The sequence below is a fragment of the Rattus rattus genome, chromosome 10, assembly GCF_011064425.1.
Source record: "Rattus rattus isolate New Zealand chromosome 10, Rrattus_CSIRO_v1, whole genome shotgun sequence".
NCBI classification, from domain to species: Eukaryota; Metazoa; Chordata; class Mammalia; order Rodentia; family Muridae; genus Rattus; species Rattus rattus.
Genome location: NC_046163.1, coordinates 32,263,458 through 32,288,546, shown reverse-complemented (window position 1 = coordinate 32,288,546; position 25,089 = coordinate 32,263,458). Strand labels below are relative to the sequence as shown.

Sequence of the window (25,089 nt, the reverse complement as noted above, 5' to 3'; positions counted from 1 at the left end):
ACAATATGTGACATTTCTGGATATTTAACTCAGCATCCACTGGCCAGGCAAGAGCCTCCCTTTAATGTGTATCCCCTGTTCTGGACTGAATGCCATAGAGTCCATCATCTGGAACTTTCCTCTGGCTGGGCTGAAACTCGAGGGACTGCAGCCAGCCTTTCTCCAACTTTACCATGCCAAAAGGAGACAAGGAATCTAGAGGCTGGCCCTCTTCCTGCCTCTCTGCTCATCCTGTCCCTACGGACCAAGCACAGGTCACATTATGTTCAGACAGCAATCATCTTGTCCCATTTTGGAGGTGAGTTTCAGTGCTACCCTAGAGAGTGCAGATGCAGAGGGCGGGAAGGTGAGCAGGTCCAAGGCCCTTCCTTGCCTTTGCTAGTGCTGATCCCTCTTCCTACGTCACCCTGCCATGAACCAAGCTTGATTCCTTCATCGGCTTCCCTGTCTTCCCGTTACAAGCTCTGTCTGTGCGTCTGAACCAACTGCCGCGTGCCATCAGGGAGCATCTCTCTGAGCCCAGCATGGGCTGGCACCCTGCTTTGTGCTCCCAAAGGAATCTCTCGTACAGGAGCAAATGGACAGAGCCAAGAGAGTCAACACCTCCGGGCTCTAAGCCCTGGGATTCTGTTCCCCTGCAACCTACACTCCTGAACCCACAGAGAGGCTTTATTACAAAACTTCCTGAGTGCAGGGGACGCTCAAGGTCTCATGAGGCGATCAAAGGATCTCTGAGGCCTCATAAAGATTAGATTGGGATCTGGAAGACCCAGAGGACAGGAGACAGAGCTGACAGGGTGGACTCCTGACCAGTCATGTAAACGGACTGAGAGTAAGGCCCAGACGCTCAGCTGTGCTGATGGCTGAAGGAACCCTTGTGACCAGTCTGTCAGCCCAGCTCCTCTGACCGAGGGCTATTTCCCAGAGAGCCTCACCTGTGGCTGCAGAGGGGCGAAGCCAGAAAAGTTGTCTTGGTGAACCACAGAGGCTACAACCTGGAACAGACAAGAGACGGTGAGCACGTTGCTGGCAGCAGCATTTGCCCACTCCTCCTTCCTCAAACCACAGAGCCATTGTCACTTGTGGAGGATCCAGAGGGAGATGGGAGGTAGGACACCTCTTCTGAATTAGAACTCTCACCCCCTCTTTTAGATAAAGAAAAAAAAAACTGCCGGTATTCATGTAACATCAAATCATTAAATTAGTCATTTTAAGTGAACAACTCTGGTATTTCATTCACCCACAATGCTTTGCAATGGTAAATGCTATCTGGCGCCAAAACATTTTAATCACGCGACAAAAGAAAATGTGGGTGCTACTAAGAAGATTACAGTCTCCTCTCCTAGCCTGGCTACACACGGTTGTAAAGACTTTATATAAATAGAATTGTACAGCGTGTGTCTGTCTCCTCATTTTTCTTTTTTTTTTCTTTTTTTTTTTTTTTTTTGGAGCTGGGAACCAACCCAGGGCCTTGCGCTTGCTAGGGCAAGCGCTCTACCACTGAGCTAAATCCCCCAACCCCCCTCTCCTCATTTTTCATGGCGTGTGTTTGTGTGTATGTATCTGTATGTGTGTGTGTATGTGTCTCTGTATGTGTGTCTATGTGTATTGTGTGTGTGTTTGTGTCTCTTTATGTGTGTATGTGTGTCTTTTTATGTGTGTATGTATCTGTATTGTGTGTGTCTGTATTGTGTGTGTCTGTATTGTATGTGTGTGTGTCTGTATTGTGTGTGTATGTTTGTGTGTGTGTGTCGATGTGTGTGTCTGTATTGTGTGTGTGTTTGTGTGTGTGTATGTGTCAATGTGTCTGTATTGTGTGTGTCTGTAGTGTGCGTGTGCGTGTGCGTGTGTGTGTGTGTGTGTGTGTGTGTTGCATCTGGGGGCACTTTGGTTTGCGTCTGAACATGCAAGTAGAGGTGCGAGTTAACCTAAGGGCCATCCTCAGTTGCTCTTCCACCTAATTCAGTGAAGCAGGGTCTCTCAGTCAAACTCCGAGCTAACTACTATGGGTGGTCTTGCTCGATTGAGGATCCTGTCTCCACCTTCTGCATGGCTACCTGGCAATTAAGCAGGTTCTAGGGATCTGGAATCCAGTCCTCATGTTTATACAGCCATCACTTTAACTACTGAGCTATTCTAGACGACATGCATCTCCGTCCGTGTTGTAGCATGCATTAGTGCTTTATCCTTTTTGTGGGTGAGTAATCCACCACATGAGCATGTCACACTGCATATATCCATGCGTGTGCTGACGGCTCTTTGGGGGGTATCTCTCTTAGTCTCTGTGACTCTACCAGGTCCAGCTACCCAGATATTGGGTGACCCGCATTTCCTAACTGTCCAAGTCAAATGCGGCTTGGATAAGGTACTACTGCCTCACTTCCAGTCATGTCCGAAAGAATTCAAGACCTATGTTCAGAAGAAATGCAGCTAAAGAGGGATTCTGGTCACAGGGCTGTGAAAATGGGAGAGATTCCTCAGAATTCTGAGCAGTAAACTGCAGCATTGAGCCAAGGGCATCATCTCCCGCTGGCCCTCTCCCATAACACTCCGCCTCTCAGTGAGCCCACACTATGTCTCTTTTCCTTTGCCTCTGCCCGAAGACTCAGCATCCCAGGAGAAACCTCAGGAGTTGGTGAGGTTCGGGATGATGGAAGAAACTGGAAGGTCCTAGAGAGAACAAACCGGAAGTGTTCGTTCCTTATGGTCAGCAAGATCCTCACTGCCATCCCTGAATGCCACAGGGTGGGGAGAGGGGGCGTGTCTTCTTGAAGCCCTTCCGCCAGGCCCCAGGCAATCCAGGGCACAGGAGAAGTAGAAAGATGAACAGCCCACCTACCGTAGCCTTGCCCAGATAGTCCTTCTTGGCCAGCTGAGCCACCTGCCTCTCATTTGGACGGAACAGCCTACCCACAGGGATCACCACCGGCTCGAACAGCTTCTGCTTCTGTAATAGAATGATCAGTCCCATGTCACTCAGCAGTGTTGGATCCATTCAGAGCAATAGCCGTTGGGTGAGCTCGTGTGAGCATCATCATAGAGTGTGTCTGGACAACCTCGGTGGTTCAGCCATTGTGGCAGATGTGATTGGTTGACTAAGACATCTTCGTCTCTCCCAGGACTTATCTGAGAATGGGAGTGATAAAACCCTTCCTGCTTTCCTGTATGTGGTTATCCCCCGGAGTATGGCCGACCTGTCAGACACCCCTTATAAAAGACTGGCTCTCCTTCCCCTAGAAGCCACCATCTGTCCATAGCTCTTCAATTAGGGATGGGGCTCATGAACCCCTTTCTGCTCCATGCTAGAAGGCTGACTGGCTTGATCCTCTACAGGCAACCACGGATGCTATGAGTTAAGTGCAGTGGTCCTGTCATACCTAAAAGATACTATTTCATTCTGGTTCTCCATGACCTTCGGCTCCTACAGGTTTTCTGTCCCCCTCATTTGTGATGGCCCCGAGCCTTGGCGATAGGTTGTGACACAGACATCCCGTTTGCGAGTAAGCGCTACTCAGCGCTGACTCTCTGCACTTGGACAAATCGTCTGTGTTAACCTCCATCCACTGTTCTGCTTGCCTAGAGAAACTCGTCCGATGAGGACAGAGCTGCAGTAAATAGATGTAGAGATACAAGTTTAGAGCGTAGTGCGATACTCTGCCCTTTTAGCCAAGTGATAATAGTAGGTTCGCTTTGGAGTCTGTGAGCTCCCCAACAATGGGTCTGTGGTCAGTTTTGAGGTACAGACATGTGTTCCCTCCTAGGTAGCAGGCCTTAAATTCAGTCATGAAGCAGTTGGTTACCCCGGAACATTCATGCCACTATTGCACCCCCGGACATATCTGACAACACTGGTCATCCCTTCAGTTCACAAGGCTCACGACTGAGTAAGACTTTTCTCCCAGCAACCTGCATAGAATCTTCTAGTACTATCAGAGCTAGCCAGCATGGAGGAAGCCTCTTGGTCAGTAGCAACTTGATTTCTCCACGCCCCGTGATCAGCGTGTGTGCTGTCTTAAACAATGGGGTCAGGTTGGAGCTGCCCTACATGAAGGAGGATGCTCATCCCAGAATATCAATGCCAGGTGTGGGCTACTTCCCCTTGAACATCAGACAAGAGTGTCCAGGAGACACAACCCCCCCCCCAAAAAAAAACAATACAGACTATTTTCAATGCTCTTGGTTGCCCACTGGAAGCAGTTGGCTTTACCTTCACCTTATGTTGTTGATATTATTTACCCAACGCTCTCTTTTTCTAGAGCACTGACTTTTTTTTTTTTTTTTTTTTTTTTTGGTTCTTTTTTTTGGAGCTGGGGACCGAACCCAGGGCCTTGCGCTTCCTAGGTAAGCGCTCTACCACTGAGCTAAATCCCCAGCCCCTAGAGCACTGACTCTTTTCCACTCTGTGTGGTATCTTGGATTTCTGTCCCAGTACAGAGGACACCATTACAAGGATGGCTCAAGAGCCAAGCAAGGGCTGTGACGTGCTCTCCTGGGAACAAGTACTGTTCATGTACATGGACACAACTCACAACTGGCTGTAACTCCAGCTCCAGAGGATCCAACACCCTTCTGGATGCTATGGCCACCCACCCACATATGTGCACATTCTCACACACAGACATAACATTTACAATAAAATGTCTCCAAATAAAAAGAAAGCACATTTGCTTCCAAATGTAGTCAAACTATGAGTAATCATCCTCACAAGTCCTTGGATAGAACTGGAACTTGTTTGTGGGAAGCACGTTGAACGTGGCACTGTGCCAGGCAGCAAGGACTCAGGGCAAGCAAACTCAGCCTCTGTCTTCACAGCCCCAAGAAACCACACATATTGCCCAGGGCTCCACTATAAGAGATCCAGGGGCTGTACTGGAGCTGGAGTTACAGGCAGTTGTGAGCTGTCCAATGTGGGTGCTGAGAACCAAACTCTGGTCCTCTGGAAGAGCAGAAAGTGCTCTTAACTTCTGAGTCACCTTCTGGCCCCCGAAAGTTAGTTTTAAATAAGCTGTATTTAAACCCCAAGAAGAGGGCTCGAGTTTTTGTACTGTTCCATTCTCTAGGGATGTGGCTTCTTAGCTCAAATACAGATGTTGAAAGAGTTTTTGTTGGCCAGAGCCAACCAAGAAAATGCTCCCCATCACGGTGTCCTAGGAAACAAATGGGACTCCAAGGAGACCCATCCACCACCACACTCACCCAGATGCTTTCCATGGCCTTGTCAATCTTGGAATGCCTGGGCTCAGACTTCATGTTTGTTGCCAATGCTAACTGCTCTTCCGCTTTTTTCCATTCCTCTTTCTTGGCATGCATGAGAGCGATGTTATACAACACCTAGGAGAGCAGAGGCCACACAAAACTTGAATCTACTCCAAAACCAGGCGCCAGGGAAGGGTTCACATGTACACAAAGAGAATGCTGTCTGGTGACATAGTTCCCTTTCTCATGACTGAGGGGATAACCAACAATTATTCTAGCTACTGAGTTATATCAGACATAAGTGGTGTTAAGAAAACACTATCATGTGTAAAGCCTGTATCGAGTGCATTCTTCAACAACCAAGTAGGTCAGGAGTGGACAAGAGCTAGTGTGTTCTAATATAGAAAAGAGGTTTCCTGGGATGCTGGGTGTGTTCTAATCTAGAAAAGAGCTTTCCTGGGACCCTGGGTGTGTTCTAACCTAGAAAAGAGCTTTCCTGGGACCCGGGGAATCAGTAACAGAGCTGGGAAGGAACATGAAAGTGTGTAATCTCTAATTCCTACTCTAATTGCCATTGAACCTGGGCTGAGCCCTAGGCCCAGCAGGGAGGGCAAAGGCTCCAGATGCATTGTTTGAATCCAACAGAACCTGGCTGGGATTCCATGAAGACCCCAACTGTAACATAGCAGCGTGCATGAGACAACTCCACGGTCAAAGTCTAAGGGAGCTGGAAAGAGTTGGATGCCCAGAGACCAGGGATACACTTTAGCTGCAGTGGAGAGGGGAACGGCAGAACCTCACAGGCCTTGAGTTGAATTGTAGGTTCATCTGTGTCTGCTTTATTACAGTGCGGCACAATGTACACAGGAACCAGTCAAACTTTCATACATATTAGCAAGAACATTAATAAGGTAAAAGAACGTTCGGCAGTTCCACAGGACTCCTCTGTAGCAAGAATTGAAGGCCTCTTGCCAACAAACAATTCTACGATGCTAGACACACCTGGGTGACGGGACTGGCATTTCCATGGAGTTAATGGCGGGTGTTGGTGCTGGGAGCCAGGACCAACCTCAGAAGCAAAGCTCTAGCTTCCCTTTCACACTCAGCTCTGAGGACCGACGAGCTGGTACCTTCTCCATAGGTCATCACTGGCTTAGAAAATGGTTGAAATGAGGATTTTTTTTCACGCGTATTTAACGTGTGTGTGAGCCTTGGCACACGTGTGGAGGACAGAAGACAACTTGTAGGAGTCAGTCCTTTCCTTCTACCATGTGGGTCGAAGGGTTTGAACTAAGGTCGTCGGCCTTAGCCGCAAGCAGCTCTAACCCACTGAGCCGTCTTGCCAGGCCCAGGGACTCAGGCTTTGGACTCAAGACTTGTTTTTTCCTAAATGTAACTATAGTACAAAAGAGAAATACATTCGGTGGAAAGAGGACTTCGGGGTTAATTTTGATCTTTTCCCACACTATTGACACATTAACACCCCTTGCAATTAGGTAGCGCCTTGACTCCTAACCTGTTGAGCATCCACAAAGGGAAGCAAGTGGCCCACTGTAGGGGGTGAGAAGGTTGGTGTGGGGTGTGGATGGGAGGTGTCTCTGCCACCACTACAACCAGCAGAAGAGAACTCCATGGGAGACAAGAAGGCAGTATGGCTAATAGTCAGTGTTGGTTCAAACTCTGAGAGTCTGACCCTGAGTAGTTTATTTTAGGCATATTTAAGCACAGCACAGTTCGGCAGAAACTCAGTCCTGTTTGCATAATAAAGCACGAAGTAAGCTAAGATTGGAGGTGACAACATAGGAACTCTCTAAAGGACATGTGGCATTTTCAGTAAACATGGTTCTGAGCTAGCAGTGGAGGAGGGGGTCTGGGAGGTGGGGTAGTGCATGCCTTTAATCCAGCACTGGGGAGGCAGGGGCAGTGAATTTCTGAGTTCAAGGCCAGCCTGGTCTACAGGGTGAGTTTCAGAGCAGCCAAGGCTACACAGAAAAACTCTGTCACAAATCAAAACAAAGAAAGAAACAAAAGATGTGTTCTATAGATTGGCTAAGGATCTGGGGAATCAAGTGTGGCCTGAGCTATGCACAAAGGACACCAGGCTATTAACCACATCCGACCCGGCCTTCTGGGTGGATAGCAGGTTATGCACCCCTTCCTTTGAAGGAACACCACCACGTGTTTAACATCCCAGGTTTCCCTTGTGTTCATCCGTGAGCTCAAGGACCTCCACGCCTGGTACAGCACACTGGTGTGCTGCGTCAGAAAACCATGATGCATGTGGGGTAGTAGGTGTGTCACACACCTTCTTTACCTAAAATAACCCAGCCTGAGAATGTGGTTCAATTAGAGGAGTGCTTGTGTAGCCTGTGCAAAGCCCTGGGTTCCATCTCCAGCACTGTGTAGACCCTACTGGTGGGGCTTGCCTGTGATCTAAGTACTCTCGAGGGGGAGGCAGAAGACTTGGCTACACACCAAGTTTAAGGCTAGCCTGGGCTACAAGAGTCCCTTTCAGAAAGAAGGAGGGAAGGAGGGAGGAAGGGGGAGAAGAAAATAAGAGAAGGGAGAGACAGACTGACAGAGACAGAGACAGAGACAGAGAGGAAGAAAAACATAAGAGACACCGGAGGGAAGGAGGGAGAGAGAGAGAGAGAAACAGAGAGAGAGAGAGAGAGAGAGAGACAGAGAGACAGAGAGACAGAGAGACAGAGAGACAGAGAGACAGAGAGACAGAGAGACATAGAGATGGGTTTTTATCTGGACAGAACCTGTCATCATAAGTTGAGAAGCATGAGGCGCACACTTGGCTGCCCTAAACTATTTACGACATGTGACAGAAAAGAGACCACAACAGGCTTTAAATTTTTCTTATCTTCTCTCAGCTGCCTTCTCTTGAGACCTTTCCCCATAAGCAGTTTTTTGACCAGAAGGGCCTTGGGGTTCCTCCACAAGAATAGCTTAAGAAGGGAAATGACTGGTTTCCTGATCCCTGGGCCATCTTGACCCTAACAACACGGAGGACTCCCTCTTGGAGCTGCTTGGTACCGCAAGGCCCACTTCTTTTTCTAGAGCTGCCTGCTCACCCCCTCCATACCTGTAAGTGACAAGTGGCCATGTCTGGAGACCATTTGCATCACCGCAAGGTGGGCTGCTCCTGGTGTCTAATGGGGAGAGGCTAGAGATAAAGAGCCACGGATCCCACAGCACAGGGCAGACCCTATAACAAAATGCTTGCCACAAACTTATGGAGAACGCTAATCCCTGTTCTTGGGGAACCAGTCTCACGCCAGCCAATTCCCAAAGCAAAGGCACGCCTTCCCTTGTGAGCAGCGCTGTAGCTGTGTCTGTGACAGAGCAGGACGGGCCACACGTCCCCAGGGACTCGGGCAGAGATAGAATCTATTTTTACTTGCAGCTCCAAGCAACCCTGGGAACGCTTCACTTCTCGTGCCTGAGAAACTGAAGCAAAAGAAGACGTCCGTTCAGCACTACTTCTAAATAAAGGTCAATGGCATTTCCAGGGCTTTTTGTTTTTAAAGCTGGTGGCGTACATTTGGAAGTTTGATAGGAAAGGTTATTTGTGGAAGAAACGTTCATAAACTCACAAGTCAGAGCCAGCCAGCCGGTCCTTTTCAGTAAAACAGGCAAGAAGTTGGTCCTTGTTTGGAGAACCTCACCTCACCGTGCACTTAGTGCTTTTCTTCGACAGACCCACCGAATGGCCCACAGTCTCTCTTCCAGTGTTAACCAAGTACCCAGATGGGGTTCAACAGGTTCCCCACAGACAGAGAACCCATGGTTTTGAACATGGACGAACAACGTTGAGCAGATAGCCTGTCGGCTCGAATTGCCAAGTAAAATATGCAAATCACAGTGAATGCTCTCCCGGGCCAGCACACACTCCTGTCTGCTCTCCCTTCAGAGCACACAATGAGCTTATTTCTGTTTGAGTCAGAAAGAAAACGTTCCCTCTCGGTATCCAACGACTTTATAAAGAGCCTGAAATCACTGAATCTCCCTCCCCTCCTCTCTCTTTTCCTCCTCTCACCCCCCCCCTCTTTCCTCCCCTTGTCCATGCTGGGTCAGGTCCTGGGTCTCACACATTGGGGGGGGGCACTTTCTCACCTCTAAGCCACACCCATCTCAGTGTTTTCTTGACAGCCTGAGTCTCAAGGCACAGAAGTCACGTGACTTTGGCAAGCCTCTGCCAGAATAGAGGGCTAAACTTCCTAACTCCTCTCTAGGCCACCCCGGCCGTCCCTCCTTACCTCACAGGCAAACAGCTTGAACTGCAGCCCCAGGATCTTGTAGTCTATCAGCTGATTCCCTCGAAGCTGAGTCAAGGCCTCTTTAAGGTCTTTGATAGCAAGGTCATATCTGCAGGACAGGGGGAGAAGAAAGCTGGTCCCATGCAGGTTGTGGGGAAAGAAATGCAGAACCCACGTCTCGGTGTTCCTCCATTCCATCCATCCCACTAAAAGAAGCACTCCTATTCTGTTTGACCTCTTCTACCTTCTCACCAACCCTGAGCTCAAAGACTCTACAGATAGGTAAAATTTTTTGTACCCTGGGGCTAACCTGGGGTAACCAGCAATGAGGACTAATCTTATCTACGTGTTATATACATAGTTCCCATCTTTCTGTATTGAGTACACTGTCGCTGTCTTCAGACGCACCAGAAGAGGGCATCAGATCCCATTACAGATGGTTGTGAGCCACCATGTGGTTGCTGGGATTTGAACTCAGGACCTCTGGAAGAGCAGTCAGTGCTCTTAACCTCTGAGCCATCTCTCCAGCCCGTTCCCACCTTTCTCATGACCTGAGTGACCTTCAAACACAGCTCTTGGTCTCAGTGGGGAGCTCCAAGCAGGACCACCCTGCTTCTCCCTGGAAGGATCTCAGGACAGATTCACAGCAGTCCTCACTCAAGGACAGATCTGCCCGGCCACAGCTGCCAGGGATTCCTTGTCACAGCTGTAGCTGTGTGCATCATCCTCCTGCCCACAGCCTCTGCATCTTTCGTTGGGTCCAGTTTAGCTTTGGGTTTTGTGGCCTCTTGCCTCTTCCACACATTCTGGGAAAGAGGGAGATGTTATCTCAGGCCACCCTGTAAAAAAAAAATGAGAAGGGTAGGCCTCCCGGACCCCTGTCTGTAAGCACAGGCGTGTGTGGTTATCTGGTCCCCTGAAGCAAGGAGAGGGCAGGAGGCGGCGCAGGTGTCCTGCTCTCTGAGCAGATGCAATTTCCACTGTGTTCCACAGCCTGTTTGGGAGCAGGGAAAATCTCAGAGGGGACATTTCAGGTGTCATCAGCACTGACTTACAATGGTGCCTTGCTCCCTGCTGAGTTGACTGAGCAGGTGGTTTTCAGCTGTGGAGATGCCCTGAGCCTACCTGGCACTCACTGTAGGGAGAGACTCAGCAAAGTTCTCTGCGTAATTCTCTGTCTCATCAAGATGTCCACAGTGTTAAAAAAAAAAAAAAAAAGGAACGTTATCCAGAGTGCTTGTTTTTGTGTGAAGAAGCTGGTGGGTGGGATAGCCCTGCTAAAGTCCGTTTGCCGTTGTTATTTAGAAATAGGGTCTTATGTATCCAGGGCTGGCGTTAAACTCACTGTGTAACCTGGGATGATCCTTCCACCTCTCGAATGCTGGATTGTATTCAGTTTATGTTGGGGATCAAGTGACCTAAGGCTTCTCTCAAGCTAGGCGATCACTCTACCAGCTGAGCTACACTCCCAGCTCCAATGTCCATTTTTAAAACTTGCCTTTGCACGAATCATTTGCCTGGCGGGCCCCTCCCACCTGGCTGCGGCTTCTCTCCTCACCCCCGCGCTTGTGACCGCGGCGGCTTGTGACCGCGGCGGCTGATGACCTCGGTGACACCCATGACAAGGAGCCCAGCTTTAACACACAACTCTGGATCGCACGGCATAGGACCGAGTAGGATCAGTTCTAAAAGAGGTCCAGCCCTGCTGGCCCCCTTCCGAGCGCCCTCCTGTGCCATCTGGAGGCTTCCTAGGACTTCTGCCGAGAAACAGCCACGCCCCAGAGCAGGCAGGCTCTCGGCTCCAGAGGACTTTCCCTTAGCATTTCTGTCCGACCCGATAAGGGTTCCTTAGTAACAGCTGAAGCCACTGCTTGCCTTTTTGCTACCAATACACACACAGCCTCGAGTCCCAGAGCTCATACACTGGAATAAGAGAGTCTCGGTGAGGGGGGGGGAGTCGAAACAGGCAACACCCCCAGCGTGCCTATGCCACTCCAACAGGAGGACAGGGTCAATCCTCCCAGCCCAGCAGGAAGAAGGCCTTGCCCCCTCCCCTTTCTAGGCCAGCTCCGCCTTATTCTGAAAGGCGTCACCCTGCTTTTATTTCCAGTCTGAAGATCCACGAGGCTCTCGAGGTGTGAATGATAAATTACAGTCCCCTCCCCACCCCCTTTCTTGGGATGACAAAGGTGGGGACGGGGAGTTTGGTGGGAGGGAGAGAGTCACCCCGCTGCTTGGGAAACGCCTCTGACTTTGTTCTGTTAGAATTTAAGGCAAGCAACCCTGAAGCCAGGTGACTGAGTGGTTGAGGGGTCAGACCCTGCTTGGTAGGAATGACCCTGTTAAGACAAGCTCCACACAGTAGGAAAGAAAGCCTAAGGACTCAGCACCACACCTTTCCGTCCCTGTGCACTAGCCCAACTCTGCTTCACCCCATGGTCACAGGCCCTGACGACTTAGTTCCTCCTTTTAATCCACACCTTCCTCGAAGTAGACATTTGTCTACTTCATTTAATATTCACGTAGTTAATTTAACACCTATGGGTGTGGTAGTTTGAATAGAATTGGCCCCCATAGGCCCAGAAGGAGTATTACTATTAGAAGGCGTGGGCTTGTTAGAGTCGTGTGTCACTGTGGGGGCCAGGCATGAGGTCTCAGACGCTCAACAAATGCCCAGTGGCTCAATCACCTCCTGCTGCTTACAGATCAAGATGTGGAACCCTCAGCTCCTTCTCCAGAATTATGTCTGCCTAAACTTGGCCATGTTTCCCACCATGACAGTAATGGACTAAACCTCTGAAACTATAAGCCAGTCCCAATTAAATGTTTCCCTTTATAAGAGTTGCCTTGAGGGCTGGAGAGGTGGCTCAGCAGTTAAGAGCACTGACTGCTCTTCCCGAGGTCCTGAGTTCAATTCCCAGCAACCACATGGTGGCTCACAACCATGTGTAATGGGATCTGATGCCCTCTTCTGGTGTGCATGAAGACAGCTACAGTGTACTTATATACATAAAGAATTGCTTTGGTCATGGTGTCTCTTCACAGCAAAGAAACCCTATGTAAGACAATGGATGTGTAACGATTTCATTGTTTAAAAAATTCCAAAAGAGCCAGGCATAGCGTACGCCTATAATCCCCAGTGATGGGGAATAAAGACAAGAGGGTAAGAGCTCAAGGTCAGCCTCAGCTACAGAAAAGATGTCTCGAACAAACAAATGACTTACTGAAAAGGAGAGGAAAGGAACAGAAAGGGAAATAACAGAAAGGAAGGGAAGGAAAGGAAAGGGAAGGAGAGGAGAGGAAAGGAAAGGAGAGGAAAGGAAAGGAAAGGAGAGGAAAGGAGGGAAGGAAGGAAGGGAAGGAAGGAAGGAAGGGAAGGGAAGGGAAGGAAGGAAGGGAAGGGAAGGGAAGGGAAGGGAAGGGAAGGGAAGGGAAGGGAAGGGAAGGGAAGGGAAAGGAAAGGAAGAGAAAGGAAAGGAGGCTCAGTTGTAAAGCATTCATTCCTCAAGCATGAGAACTTGAGCCCAGATCTCAAGTCCCACCTAACAAGAGCCAGGCCCAGTAGCTGGAGAAAAGGCTTAGTGCCTAAGAGTTGTGTCTTCTCTCGGAAGACTGGGGTCTGGTTCCAAGCCCTCAGGTGGCGACTCATAACCATCTGTAACTTCAGTTCCAGGGGACCTGATACAAGCTCTGGACTCCATGGGCTTCAGGCACACACACATACATACCTGCAGGCAAAACTCCTGGACACATGGAGGGCATGGTGCAGAGGGGCTTTGGCTTTTCCCTTTCTCCCCTTGCTAAACCTTAGATTACGTTCCTAAAGCTAGCCCCAGCTCTAGTTCCTTATTTGGCCACTCCCTCCTCTATGAGGTCCAGCTATCATAAGTCCCCTTTTGGCTAATTAACATACCCAATCAAAACAAACCAACCCATCCTAACACAGGGGTTCCCCGTTTACTTCTATAAAGTGCTATTTGCCTATGGGCACACGTCCATCCCCTCTCTATCCAGGGTCAGGACAAATATCCCTTCCCCTTTCCCTTGTTCCCTTTTTTTTTTTTTTTCCCCTTATCTTCTGTCTCCTGTCTTGGTCTTTTTTTTTTTTTTTTTTTCTGGAGCTGGGGACCGAACCCAGGGCCTTGCGCTTGCTAGGCAAGCGCTCTACCGCTGAGCCAAATCCCCAACCCCCTGTCTTGGTCTTTTATTCCCTGTCCTTTGACCTTCTGGGGCAAATAAATCTCCTTGTGTTGAGAACTTGGTCTTGGGGGGTCCCAGGCTGACTGTGGTCCTTTCACACATAAAATAATCTTAAAAAAAATAAGAAGCCAAGCACGATAGCATGCGCCTATAACCCCAGCTCTAGGAACGCAGAGACAAGCAGATCCTGGGGACCTACTGGCCAGATGAACAAAGTGGCCAACTCTATTCAGTGGGTGAGCTCTGGCCCCACCGGCCACTTTGGAGGGCTTTGATCTGAAGGTGCTGTCAGCCTGTAAAGTGGATTGCTCATCTGTTGCTAACAGCAACCACTAGTGCTCATAGAACTTCAAAGGTTCTCTGTACATGCGGTCAGTTATCTGAGTGAGAATAAAGTGCAAGTCTCACTGGAAGAAAAGGGACAGATGCAGAGGCCATCTGGAGAGGGGGACCTGGGTTTGGGGAAAGGTGGAGATTTCTGCTTCTGCAGACAATGTGGCTGCTCTCCTCACAACATTCTCTTCTCATCTCTGCTTCCTGAATCCAGGATCTTCTGAATCCAGAGACATAGAATGTCTACAGAGGCCAGCCACATCCCACCCCACCCCACACCAGCCTGTTTAATCTCAAAAGACAAACTCCAAGTTCTTTCTTTTAATTATCTCCAATAACCTATGACAAAGAGACAATAGGAAAAGAGAACAGACTTCCAGAAGGAATTCCTACATGAAAATGTCAGAAAGTTCCAGAGCCCGGAAGGCTAAGATTTTGAATAACTTAGAAAAACTCCAAGGGGCAGGGGGTGGGGCAGGGACCAGACATGGTAGCTTATGTCTGTAGTCCTGGTCCTTGGGAACTGGAGGTAGGAGGGTTAGGAATTCAAGGTTATCTTCAGTTAACAGCCTTTACTACATAAACCCCTGTCTCAAAAGCAGAACAGAGCTTCTGCTCCTGCTTCCCCTTGCTCTCTTTCCCCTTCGTCCCTTCTCTCCCCATCTCTCCCCATCCCTCTCTCCCCTTCTCTCCACATGCTCATGGCCGGCCTCTACTCTACAACTCTCCTTCTCTACTCTTCTCTACTCTCTCCTCTCTCTCTCTCTCTCTCTCTCTCTCTCTCTCTCTCTCTCTCTCTCTGCCCTACTACCCTCTTAACTCCCCTCCCCATGCCCCAAATGAACTCTATTCTGTACTATACCGTCCTGTGACCGGTCCCTCGGGGGTAAGAGGTGCCTCAACATGGGCCTGCTGAGCCACCCCTTCCCCCAGACCTCCAAAGAACATATCCCCCCTCTCTTTATCTTTTTATAAACACTCGTGTGTGTGTGTGTGTGTGTGTGTGTGTGTGTGTGTGTGTGTGTGTGTGTGTTCTTTGGGCACTTGAGGGTAGAATAGGGAATTGAAGTTAATATTCATTTTGGATTTTTGATTGTTTTGTTTTGTCTTTTTACTTAAATCAGTAAATAGCCCAAAACGTGCATGAGCTGAGGGAGGGAAAGGGACTTCATTATCATCCCAACATCCAGAAACAACTAGAATGGTACACCGCCGATGATGCCTTTCCAGTCTGTGCAACAAATGGATTTTGTAATAATATGGTGTTTGGAAACCATTCTTTAAAATTTGCCATTAACCGTAAATTCTGTCTGTCTGTCTGTCTATCTATCTATCTATCTATCTAAACACACATATATTTAATTTGTCTGTATTAACTTATACATATGCTGCTAACAGTTTGTATTCTTATTTTTGTGATAGGTACCAACCCCCACCCTATAATTAAACCGGGTTTTGCAAACACATTCAGCATGGGTGAAGCCAGGACTGACTTGATTTCATGATGAGCTTTGTTTTTGGACTGCTCAGTCCTGCACAAAGAGGCACAGTGAGTGTCCTCATTAGGGACATTGGGGAGAGAGGAACAGGTAGCCAGCCAAACAACCAGCCAGTGGTTCAGGCTCCTTTCGGCTGTGCCCTGATGACTGACAATGAGATCAGACTTGCCTCCTCCCAACCCCCCAAGAAAAGCCTCTCGCATGCTATTTCTTGCATAACTGCCCAGAAAGAGCAAGGCAGCCTTCCTACCCACAGATGCTGGACGTACCGTATTGAATACCAAGTCTACCAGAACAAAGACCCAAAGGCCGCTGTCACACTCCGACACCACTTACTTCTCCATGCTGTAGTAGAGCATTCCTCGCTGGAAGTAAGCCACTGCCAAGTGCTTGTCTCTGTTGATGCTTTTGGTGAAGGCCTGCAGGGGGAAGGGTTCATACATGGCCACAGAGCCAGGCAGAGAGGAAGTGTAAGCATTGGCAGCGAGAGGCAAGATGTGTGTCATAATGATTCAGCAATGCAAGGTGACAAAATTGGCCTGGGGTATAGACATTGTGGGTCGAAATGCCCTGGGGTGTTATTTCCCCTTTGCATAGCCTGTGGTGAGTTACCTAATCTTCCTGAACCTCCCTGCTTTCCTCTGTAAAATAAGTGATGGGGACAGAGAGATGGCCCAGCAGATAAGAGTGCTTGCTGCTCCTCCAGAGGAAGAGCATAAAATTCCCAGCACCCACATAGTGGCTTGCAACTATCTGCAATCTGGTTCTAGAGGTTCTGATAGCCTCTTCTGCCTCCTTGAGAATCAGGTACACACACAGTGTCAAAACACCCACTCGCATTAAAAAAATAATAATAAAAATAGTGATATAGTTACAATGTATATTGTTTTTGTTTGATATAAATGTATTGTGTAACCATTTATAGCACTAAAATAATAAAACAAATAAGAATACATATATATAATATTATTTATATTGGATTAAACAGGAAAACAAGGGCAGAGGGGATAAGAGGTCTGGCAACAGAAAAATAGAAAGAAAGATCTTGACCAGTAAGGGTAGAAGCCAGTGATCTGAGGGTGTGAGGTGGCACAGCTTGGCCAAGAGTCCCAGGTCCAGGCCAGGGTGCGAGCACACAGGGCCTATGTCAGAGCATGGTCCCGGAGAGCTGCCTCCTTTTGTCCTCCAGCTCTGAGGATGCAGCCCCACCCCCACCCCGCCCCTGAGGGGAGGAGGTGGAGGAGGCAGTCCTCCCCCCAGGCAGAGGCTGGATGGGCCATACTCCCTGCCATGTGCTTGCAGACTGTAGAGTCTAAGCATATCAAGTTACTTTCTCTCCTCCTGTCAGGGTGTGGGCAGTGTTTGTTCACCCGCTGGCCAAGGATGACCAGTGTGAACTGATTCTTTGGAGGGGGCAGAGGCTGGGTAAATGGGTCAGTGGGTAAAATGCTGGCCTCGGAAGCTTGACAGCCTACAGAGCCCAGGTGGGAAAAAAACAAACAGGTGTGGGGTCACAGCCTTTCTAATCTAAGGCGGGGGTGGGGTGGGGGTGGGGGGACAGAGACAGGCTCTCTAGCCAGCCAAGCCTAATGGGCAAATTCTGGGTCAATAAGAGGCCCTACCTAAAAGACAAAACAGCAGCAACAAAAAACAAAAACAAAAACAAAACAGGGTGGACAGCTCCTGGCACTTGCTGTGCAATCCTGGAGGTTTACTGGAACCCCAGTAAAAATGGAAAGACGGAACTCCGCAAAGCTGTCCTTTGATTGACACATGTGTGCTGTGACATATGTAGTCATCTCTCTCTCATCTCTCTCTCTCTCTCTCTCTCTCTCTCTCTCACACACACACACACACACACACACACACACACACACACACACACAAAATCAATCAAGAGGCCTGGTGGGCATGTTGAACACCTTTGATACCAGCACTTCGGAGGCAGAGGCAGGCAGATCTCTGTGAGTTCAAAGCCAACCTGATCTACAGATTGTGTTCTAGGATAACCAGGGCTCCACAGAGAAACCCTGTCAAAAAAAAAAAAAAAAAAAAAAAAATCAAAATAAAATAAAGAGAATTGGACATGTTCAACCCAAGCCAGAGAAAATGTATTTTAAAGAGTTCAAAAGACGTAGAAACACCTCCCCCCCCTTGGTGAACCTCATGACTTAATCACAGTGTGAGTTTCCTCAGCTAGCCTCAGAATCCTTACAGAAGTACCCTGCCTTGTTGATCAGAATTGTTCTTTGAGCAGGCCAAACTGATAGGATGCTAAGCCCCTGGAAGTCTTAGAGCCATTTTAAAACTGGACGCCAGGGTAAGACAGAAAAAGCTTACCCAGGAGGCGCTGTCAAAGAGAGCACAACTTAAGAATTCTTCACAAAGGGTTAAAAGATGATCTTGGGGGTTGGGGATTTAGCTCAGTGGGGGAGCGCTTGCCAGGAAGCGCAAGGCCCTGGGTTCGGACCCCAGCTCCAAAAAAAAAAAAAAAAGAAGAAAAAAAAAAAAAAAAAAAAAAAAAGATGATCTTGGATAATGTAGAGATCTTGTAGAGCAGAGCCCCACCCATGGGTGGCTTGGAGAAATCCTGCCCTGGGCGCTCTTAAAACTGCCTGCCAGGCCAGAGGCAGTTAGTTGGGGCCTCTGGGGTAGTTCTAGAAGGCTTTTGTTCCTTTAAGGCTTTGGAAGATGAGGTTTCCAGAGGTCAGAAAGGCTATAATTACCGGGGCCCCTCAACTCACCTGCTCGGCTTCCTGCATGTTGTCCAGGATGGTGTACATGCAGCCTATGTTGAAGCAAATCCTCGAGTGGGGGTCCTGCACCTCGCTGAAGGCCTCCAAGGCACCCTTCCAGTCCTTCTTGTCGGCTGCCAGCACCCCCTCATTCCACAGCCTGATGGCATCAGCTAGGGACATGGTTAGGTGCTTACTAGAAGACAGGATGGTAGTTCAAGGTGTCTCTCCTTAGAGCTACCGGGCGCCCCGGGCTTCAGCGTTCCAGCCTAGTGCACTGAATGGGGCTAGCCTCCCTTTGGGCGGCTTCATAGCGTCAGGAAGTTTCCCCACCATTCAGGAACTGACGCATAAGCTAGCATGAGAGAGAAAAGGAAAGAGAGAAGGCTGGAGGAGGCTGGCTAGGAAAGAGGAAGTACATCGGAGGCTGCCTGCCGTGAGCCAGTCAGTTCCTCTAAGTGCTTTTGCTACGTCGTCCTACTTGTCTCTGCCTCCCACACCCTCTGTGGCAGCTTCAGGTCAGGGGGACCTCAGCAGGTCTGGGCATGCCCCTGTACTTGACTCTTTTCGTCCTTGGAAGACTTCCTTGCTCTCTGGTCCTCTCTCTCAGGTCTGGGTCTCAGGCTGTCGACATGCTTGTTTGTGGTCTGCGGATGTAACCCAGGCTCGTCTGAATTCCCAATTCCCATTCTGGAGTTATAGATGCACAGCCAATAGACTAGCTGTTTTGTTTTTAAATCTGTGGGGGTGGGGGTGGGGGATGAGGAACCATGCTACACATTCCTGAGACAGGGTAGGGCATCTTGAGTGTCCATTAGGGTCTGAAATACCCAGATTGGGAGGCAGACATGACAGCCGTTATCATCTCTCCGTCTGTCTGTGAGAAGCTGAAGAGACGACGGCTCCTCGTATGACTAATGAGTTCACTAGTTTCTGCAAATACAGATTTCGGGTTCCTTTACTTACTGCCCTGGTAACGTCAAAGTTAATTTAAAAACAAACCAACAAACAACAACAACCAAACTTTTCTGAGGAAAAGCGAGGTAGGGTGTCTAAATGATGAAATCCGCTGAGGTCCGGACTCCTTGGTTGGTGAAACGCAGTTCATGAGGGTCAGATGCATGAACGTTTCTAAGTCTTGTCTTGCATAGCCTCGCCCCTGTCTTTGGCAGCCCTGCCTATCTCACTTCTTTGCCTGGTCATCTCCTCACCCATCCAGGCTCATCCATCCAGTCTCCTTCCTGTGTCCATACCTGTGCCACAGCCCACTCCACACTCTAGATTACCGAGGGAGTATTGTCCCTTTGTCTCACCTCCTCCTAACTAATGAACGTGTTTCCTCTCTACCTGCTTAGCTCTTAGGTCCCTTGAAATTTGGGACACTGCCCTTTATTCTCAGATCCTTGGCACTGACTCTTAAGGAATGATGGAAGGAGTCAGAGTCTGGCCTGGTGACAGAGGCCTGCCACTCTGGCTATTTAAGAAGCTGAGACAAGGGCTGGAGAGATGGCTCAGCGGTTAAGAGCACTGACTGCTCTTCCAGAGGTCATGAGTTCAATTCCCAGCAACCACATGGTGGCTCACAACCATCTGTAAAGAGATCTGATGCCCTCTTCTGGTGTGTCTGAAGACAGCTACAGTGTACTTGTATATAATAAATAAATAAATCTTTAAAAAAAAAAAAAAAAAAGCTGAGACAAAAAGATCCCAAATTCAAGGACTGCCTTGGGCAATCTAGCAAGATCCTGTCTCAGTATTTAAAAAAAACGGCGTAAGTCAGAGCCAGAGCTTGTACTCAGCATGCATGCTGGGAAATGACCCACAGGTAATAGCCACATCTGCCCAGTGGATGAACAGACCTTAACTTAATTATTAATTAACAGACTTAATTATTCTCAGAGAAATCGAGTGTACTTGTAGCCAAACAAGGCTTTATGTAAGCAACGTTGTGATCCTCCTCCTCCTCCTTCCCCTCCTCTTCCTCCTGCTCTTCCTATCCCCCTAGCAGCAGCAGCAGCAGCAGCAGCAGCAGCACTCTAGCCTGACATTTAGACATCCAGTGATCTCTCAGACCTTGGCTTCTCATTTTCTACATCTGTGTAAGCTACTACTGGCTGACTCCTGCTCCCAACTATACTCTCAGGCCTGTGCATGAGACTTACTCAGCCCAGCCTTCAAGGCAAGCTCATCTTGAAGAAGAGCTATTAAGAGGCTTGGCCTGGTAGAAAGTAGGTAGGTTATGGGGTTCCTGTGAAGGACCCTAGGGGCTTTCACCAGCTTTACACCCACCGCCTCCAGTCAAGATTAGGCCAAGTACCAGCTTCCTGCTTCGGGTCAAGGCTAGGCCAAGTTCCATTCTCCACCCACAGTTCTCTGGAGGAGCAGGGACATTCTTAAATCTGAAGAATGTACTGATAGTCGCCTGACCCTCTGGTCCCAGATAGAGTTCAAATGCATGTCATATGCTTGCTAGGCAATAGATTCAAAGGTCAATATGCTTAGCCAATAAGTTTAAACTGTAAGCTTGCTGATGTAACCTGTACCCCTAAAAAGTATAAAAACTGCTTGCTATAGCCATTCAGGGTCACCTTCTGGTCACTTGCCACAAGGGACTGATTGAAGGCCGACCCCGAAGCAACAGAAAATAAACCTCTTGCATTTGCATCAAACTCTGTCCTCCTGTCTCACTTGGTGGTGGTGGGGAGGTGTCTCCCAGTAGTTAAGACTCACTTGGAGCCTTACAATCCACTCCCAGTTGCCCTGATGTCAGGCCCGCATCCTGTAGCCCACGATCTTGTCTTCTTTCCCAAGTCTAGCTGTCACCTCCCATAAGACAGCCATTCGCCACCCAGGGAGTTGTGTGCTCTTCTGTCTTTACCCCAGCACAGACCTCAGACCTCCAGGCAGAAGTTGGGGATGGGGATAGCCCACTCTTCTGTCCTAAGGGTATCAGCAGTCGGGGTCTGGGTCAGTTCTGTCCACTCTCTCCAGTCCCTGTCACCACACAGTGGTGGGCCATCATCAGCTCCAAGTTAACATAGTCTCCTGACCATCCCTGACTAACTCTCTTCTCTTTTCGTCTTTTGGACTGTTTCTAAAACCTACCTCAAACAGGTCACATCACATCTGTGAAGCACTTTCCAGACTCCTCGTGGGGCAGGCAGGTATTGGGGTAAATATTAATTGGAGGTTTCTACCTCCACCTTAGATCATTCAGTTTCAGATAAAAGACAAAACCTTTATATTTATGATAAACCTTTAAATAACTGGAACTGGGCAGATATCTACCCTTTAAGCTATTATGTCTACTTCCCTGCCAATAACCCCGAGATATGACTTGCCACATTCTGCCTGGACTGCTCTTACTCTGATTGGCCAGCCTTTATGGCCATGTTTTCATAATTCATCTACCCTATAGTGTCTTCTACTCTCTCCACCTTCTCTTCTGCCTCTCATGGTCCTGCCTCAGACCCCAAGCCTGAGAGCTGAAACTCCGCCTACTTCTCTTCTGCCCATCTAGAAGCTGTAGGCATCTTTATTAACCAATCAGGAGTGACTTGGGGTGGGGCAAGGTTGCATAGCATCACTTGGTATATGTGAGGATCTTCTGGTCCCTGAGGCAACCAGGGCCAGTAGTTAGCATTAGAATAATAATAACAGCTTTTCCTCTGACAGCAGCCATCAGGTGAGTCAAGGTAGGTGCATATAAATACATCCACGAGCTGTGGAGGAAGAAGCAGTCCAACATGATGCGCTTTCTTCTCAGGGTTCGCTGCTGGCAATACCGTCAGCTTTCTGTGCTGCTCAGGGCTCCCCGCCCGACCCGGCCTGATACAGCGCGAAGACTGGGATACAAGGCTAAGCGAGGTTATGTTATTTACAGGATTCGTGTCCGCCATGGTGGTCGCAAACGCCCAGTTCCTAAGGGCGCAACTTACGGCAAGCCTGCCCACCATGGTGTTAACTGGCTGAAATCTGCCCGAAGCCTTCAGTCTGTGGAGCTTTGAGAGTCCTGAAATCCTACTAGGTTGGTGAAGATTCCACATATAAATTTTTTGAGGTTATCCTCATTGATCCATTCCATAAAGCTGTCAGAAGAAATCCTGACACTCAGTGGATCACTGAACCAGCCCTCAGGCACAGGGAGATGCGTGGGCTGACATCTGCTGGCCACCAGAGCGGTGGCCTTGGAAAGGGCCACAAGTTCCACCACACTATTGGCGGATCTCGCAGCCGTGCAGCCTGGAGAAGTCGCAATACTTTCCTGATCCACCGTTACCGTAATACACGTAATATTTGTAAAATTCATATCCAGTAAACAGCTTAGGACAGTCAAAGAAAAAAGAATAATAATAACAGACCAAACCTCAATAGGCAGGTCCAGCCTTTTTTTGGTTTTTTTTTTTTTTTACAGTTTTTTTTTTTTTTTTTTTTTTTGACAGTTGTAAATGTTTTTCCATTCTTTTTTTTTTTTTTTTTTTGTTTTGAATTTTTTTTTTTTTTTTTTTTTTTTTTTTTTTTTTTTTTTTTTTTTGTTTTGTTTTGTTTTGTTTTTGAGCTGGGGACCCGAACCCAGGGCCGTACTTGATTGCTAGGGCAAGCGCTCTACCACTGAGCCAAATCCCCAACCCCCTGCTGCTTCTTACTTATCTTTCACTTCCCCAACTGGCCTCCATGACCCATGGCTGTGATCCCCCTGTTCTGTCACAGCACACAGCTTCCTCTGATCACCTGTGGGTCAGTTCATTATTGTCTCCAGAGCAGAGACAGTCTGTGTAGTCAATACTTCCCATTGTTAGCCAATGGCCTTTTGTTCACTCTTTCTCCTCAAGCATCCTTATGTCAGAATCCAAGCGTTGCTCAAGTACCTGTCTCCTGAGTCAGTGTGAGGGTTAAGTCGTATCACATTTCCCATAATGCCCCGAGAGAGGGTTTGTCAAGGGCCAGCTCCGACAGTCTGTCCTCAAGCCAAGTTGGGGTTGTGGGTTGTCGACAGTGTAAAGCTGGCCCATGTGGTACATCCAACAAGCCCCAACAACTCTACACACACACACACACACACACACACACACACACACACACACACACACTCACTCACACACACACACACACATTTAGTGGATGGGGTAAAGTTCCAAGAATTTTATTTTTCCTCCTACTGCTTATACATCCCAGCAAAAATTTTCAAGCAATACAAAAATCACAATGTACAGGCGAAAACCAAATTATTACTAAGAACCCACATACATTTGTAACTAAGCAATTTGTTATAGACTAACAAAGTGTAAGCGGGCAAGGTAATTTTCTCAGCTGGTTTCTCTTACTGGCAGGCTGCAGTTTGCAGCCACAAAGAAAGGATCAATTATTTTATTATTTTCTTAAGAAGAAATCTTGTAAAACTCTTAAAAGAATCACAAATCTGAACTTCTGTATAAAAAAGAAAAAACCAGTCATTTCTACTTTAAGTCCTCAGGGTGCACACCCACTCACCAACAGTTTTGATTAAATCATATCAGGAAGCTGAGGGCAAAAATGGGTACAAGAAATTAATTATCATCATCTCATCTCGACCCAGCTTTAGCAAGGAAGGCACATTAGCTAATGATCGTCCAGCTGCTAATGTTCTTGTTCCCTGACCTTAAAAACGTCTTTCACTCAATAATCAAAAGTTTACCTTTCTGAATTGTTCCCCAAGACTTTCTATATCAGAATCACTAACAAAAACGTCTTAACTTCACTAACAATCTACATCTCCAAATTCTTTCTAAGAGTGGCTGACATTACTACCCATCTACATCTCTAAGTTCTTTCTGAGGATGGTGGTTGAACCATTAATCTGCTCCAGAAGCAATGCTGGGAAAAGATCGATCGCTATTATTGTAAGTGACAAGGATACTGCCCAGTGAGGGGCTGGAAACTCCCTTAGAGCTTTCATACAACTCAAAGATTGGAAGGGATGTGATGACCTGGAGAGCAACAAGCAGAGTGGAACTCCATAACAGCATAAGACCCTCAGGACACACGCTCCTCAGGTCTCTGCCTTGCCGAGACACACTAGTTGTGCTAATTGGTGGGCCATACTCCATGAGTTCTAAAGCTGTTTGCTGTTCCTTTCCATAGCCCAGCAAGTGTTCCGATTGGTTCATGCTGAGTTTAGTTTTTTGCTGTTTTGTTTTGTTTGTTCTGTTTTGTTTTGTTTTGAGCCTAGGAAAGGCCATGGCAAGCAAGTGAGCTTTCTGGAGATGGCCCACCATTTTGCATGGCTGCGATGGGTGAGCTCCGAGGCTTCATCCCAGGAATGTCTCTTGCTCCCGATATACCTTTCCTGTCGCTATTACAGAGACCACTGATCCCTGGGCATCAGCACTCCTTGTTGGGAAGCTCGCCTGCAGAATCAATATGAAGACATACTTTCATGTAGTAATGCTACAATGTTGTGTGGACGAGTTGATGATTTCATAATTCCTGATAATGATTTTATAGAACTCCTAAATTGATACAAGCAATTTCAAGCCCCCTTTAGAATAAAAGCTGCAAATAGAGCTCTGTAAACCTTCATGTTTCATGGGCTAATTGCACTAGGAAAAGAAAACAGGCTTGGAACAAATTCACAATCAAGGAAAACATTCCTTCTAGGTTAGGAATGAGGCCACTATCTGGTAACTAAAGGTCATAAGCTGGAAACGGGCAATTTATTGTAGGTGCAAGGACAGAAAGGAAATGAACTAGTTTACCTGTACGAGACTTCAAAATAATAAGGCACAAGGAAGATAATTTGTCTCTTGACAAAACCTTGCAACATCAAAACTATTGCTTTTAACTTATAATGAACTTGTAGAGCCATAAAATAAATAATGA

At 47.9% G+C, this 25,089-nt stretch overlaps 1 protein-coding gene and 1 pseudogene across 1 annotated transcript in view; one reads left to right on the top strand and one right to left on the bottom strand.

The window, feature by feature from the left end:
- Window positions 1–18,498, bottom strand: part of Ncf2 (neutrophil cytosolic factor 2) — a 28,751-nt gene extending 10,253 nt beyond the window's left edge. Inside the window, exons 1-6 of the mRNA XM_032915738.1 lie at window positions 18,241–18,498; window positions 15,833–15,915; window positions 9,465–9,573; window positions 5,197–5,331; window positions 2,840–2,947; window positions 936–995 (exon numbers count right to left, since the gene is read on the bottom strand). Coding sequence (XP_032771629.1) covers window positions 936–995; window positions 2,840–2,947; window positions 5,197–5,331; window positions 9,465–9,573; window positions 15,833–15,915; window positions 18,241–18,414 — 669 coding nt within the window. The 5' untranslated portion in view covers window positions 18,415–18,498. The remainder of the gene's footprint in view (window positions 1–935; window positions 996–2,839; window positions 2,948–5,196; window positions 5,332–9,464; window positions 9,574–15,832; window positions 15,916–18,240) is intronic.
- A 581-nt stretch (window positions 18,499–19,079) lies between these two features.
- On the top strand, window positions 19,080–22,515 carry LOC116911626 (annotated as a pseudogene).
- The last annotated feature ends 2,574 nt before the right edge of the window (window positions 22,516–25,089 follow it).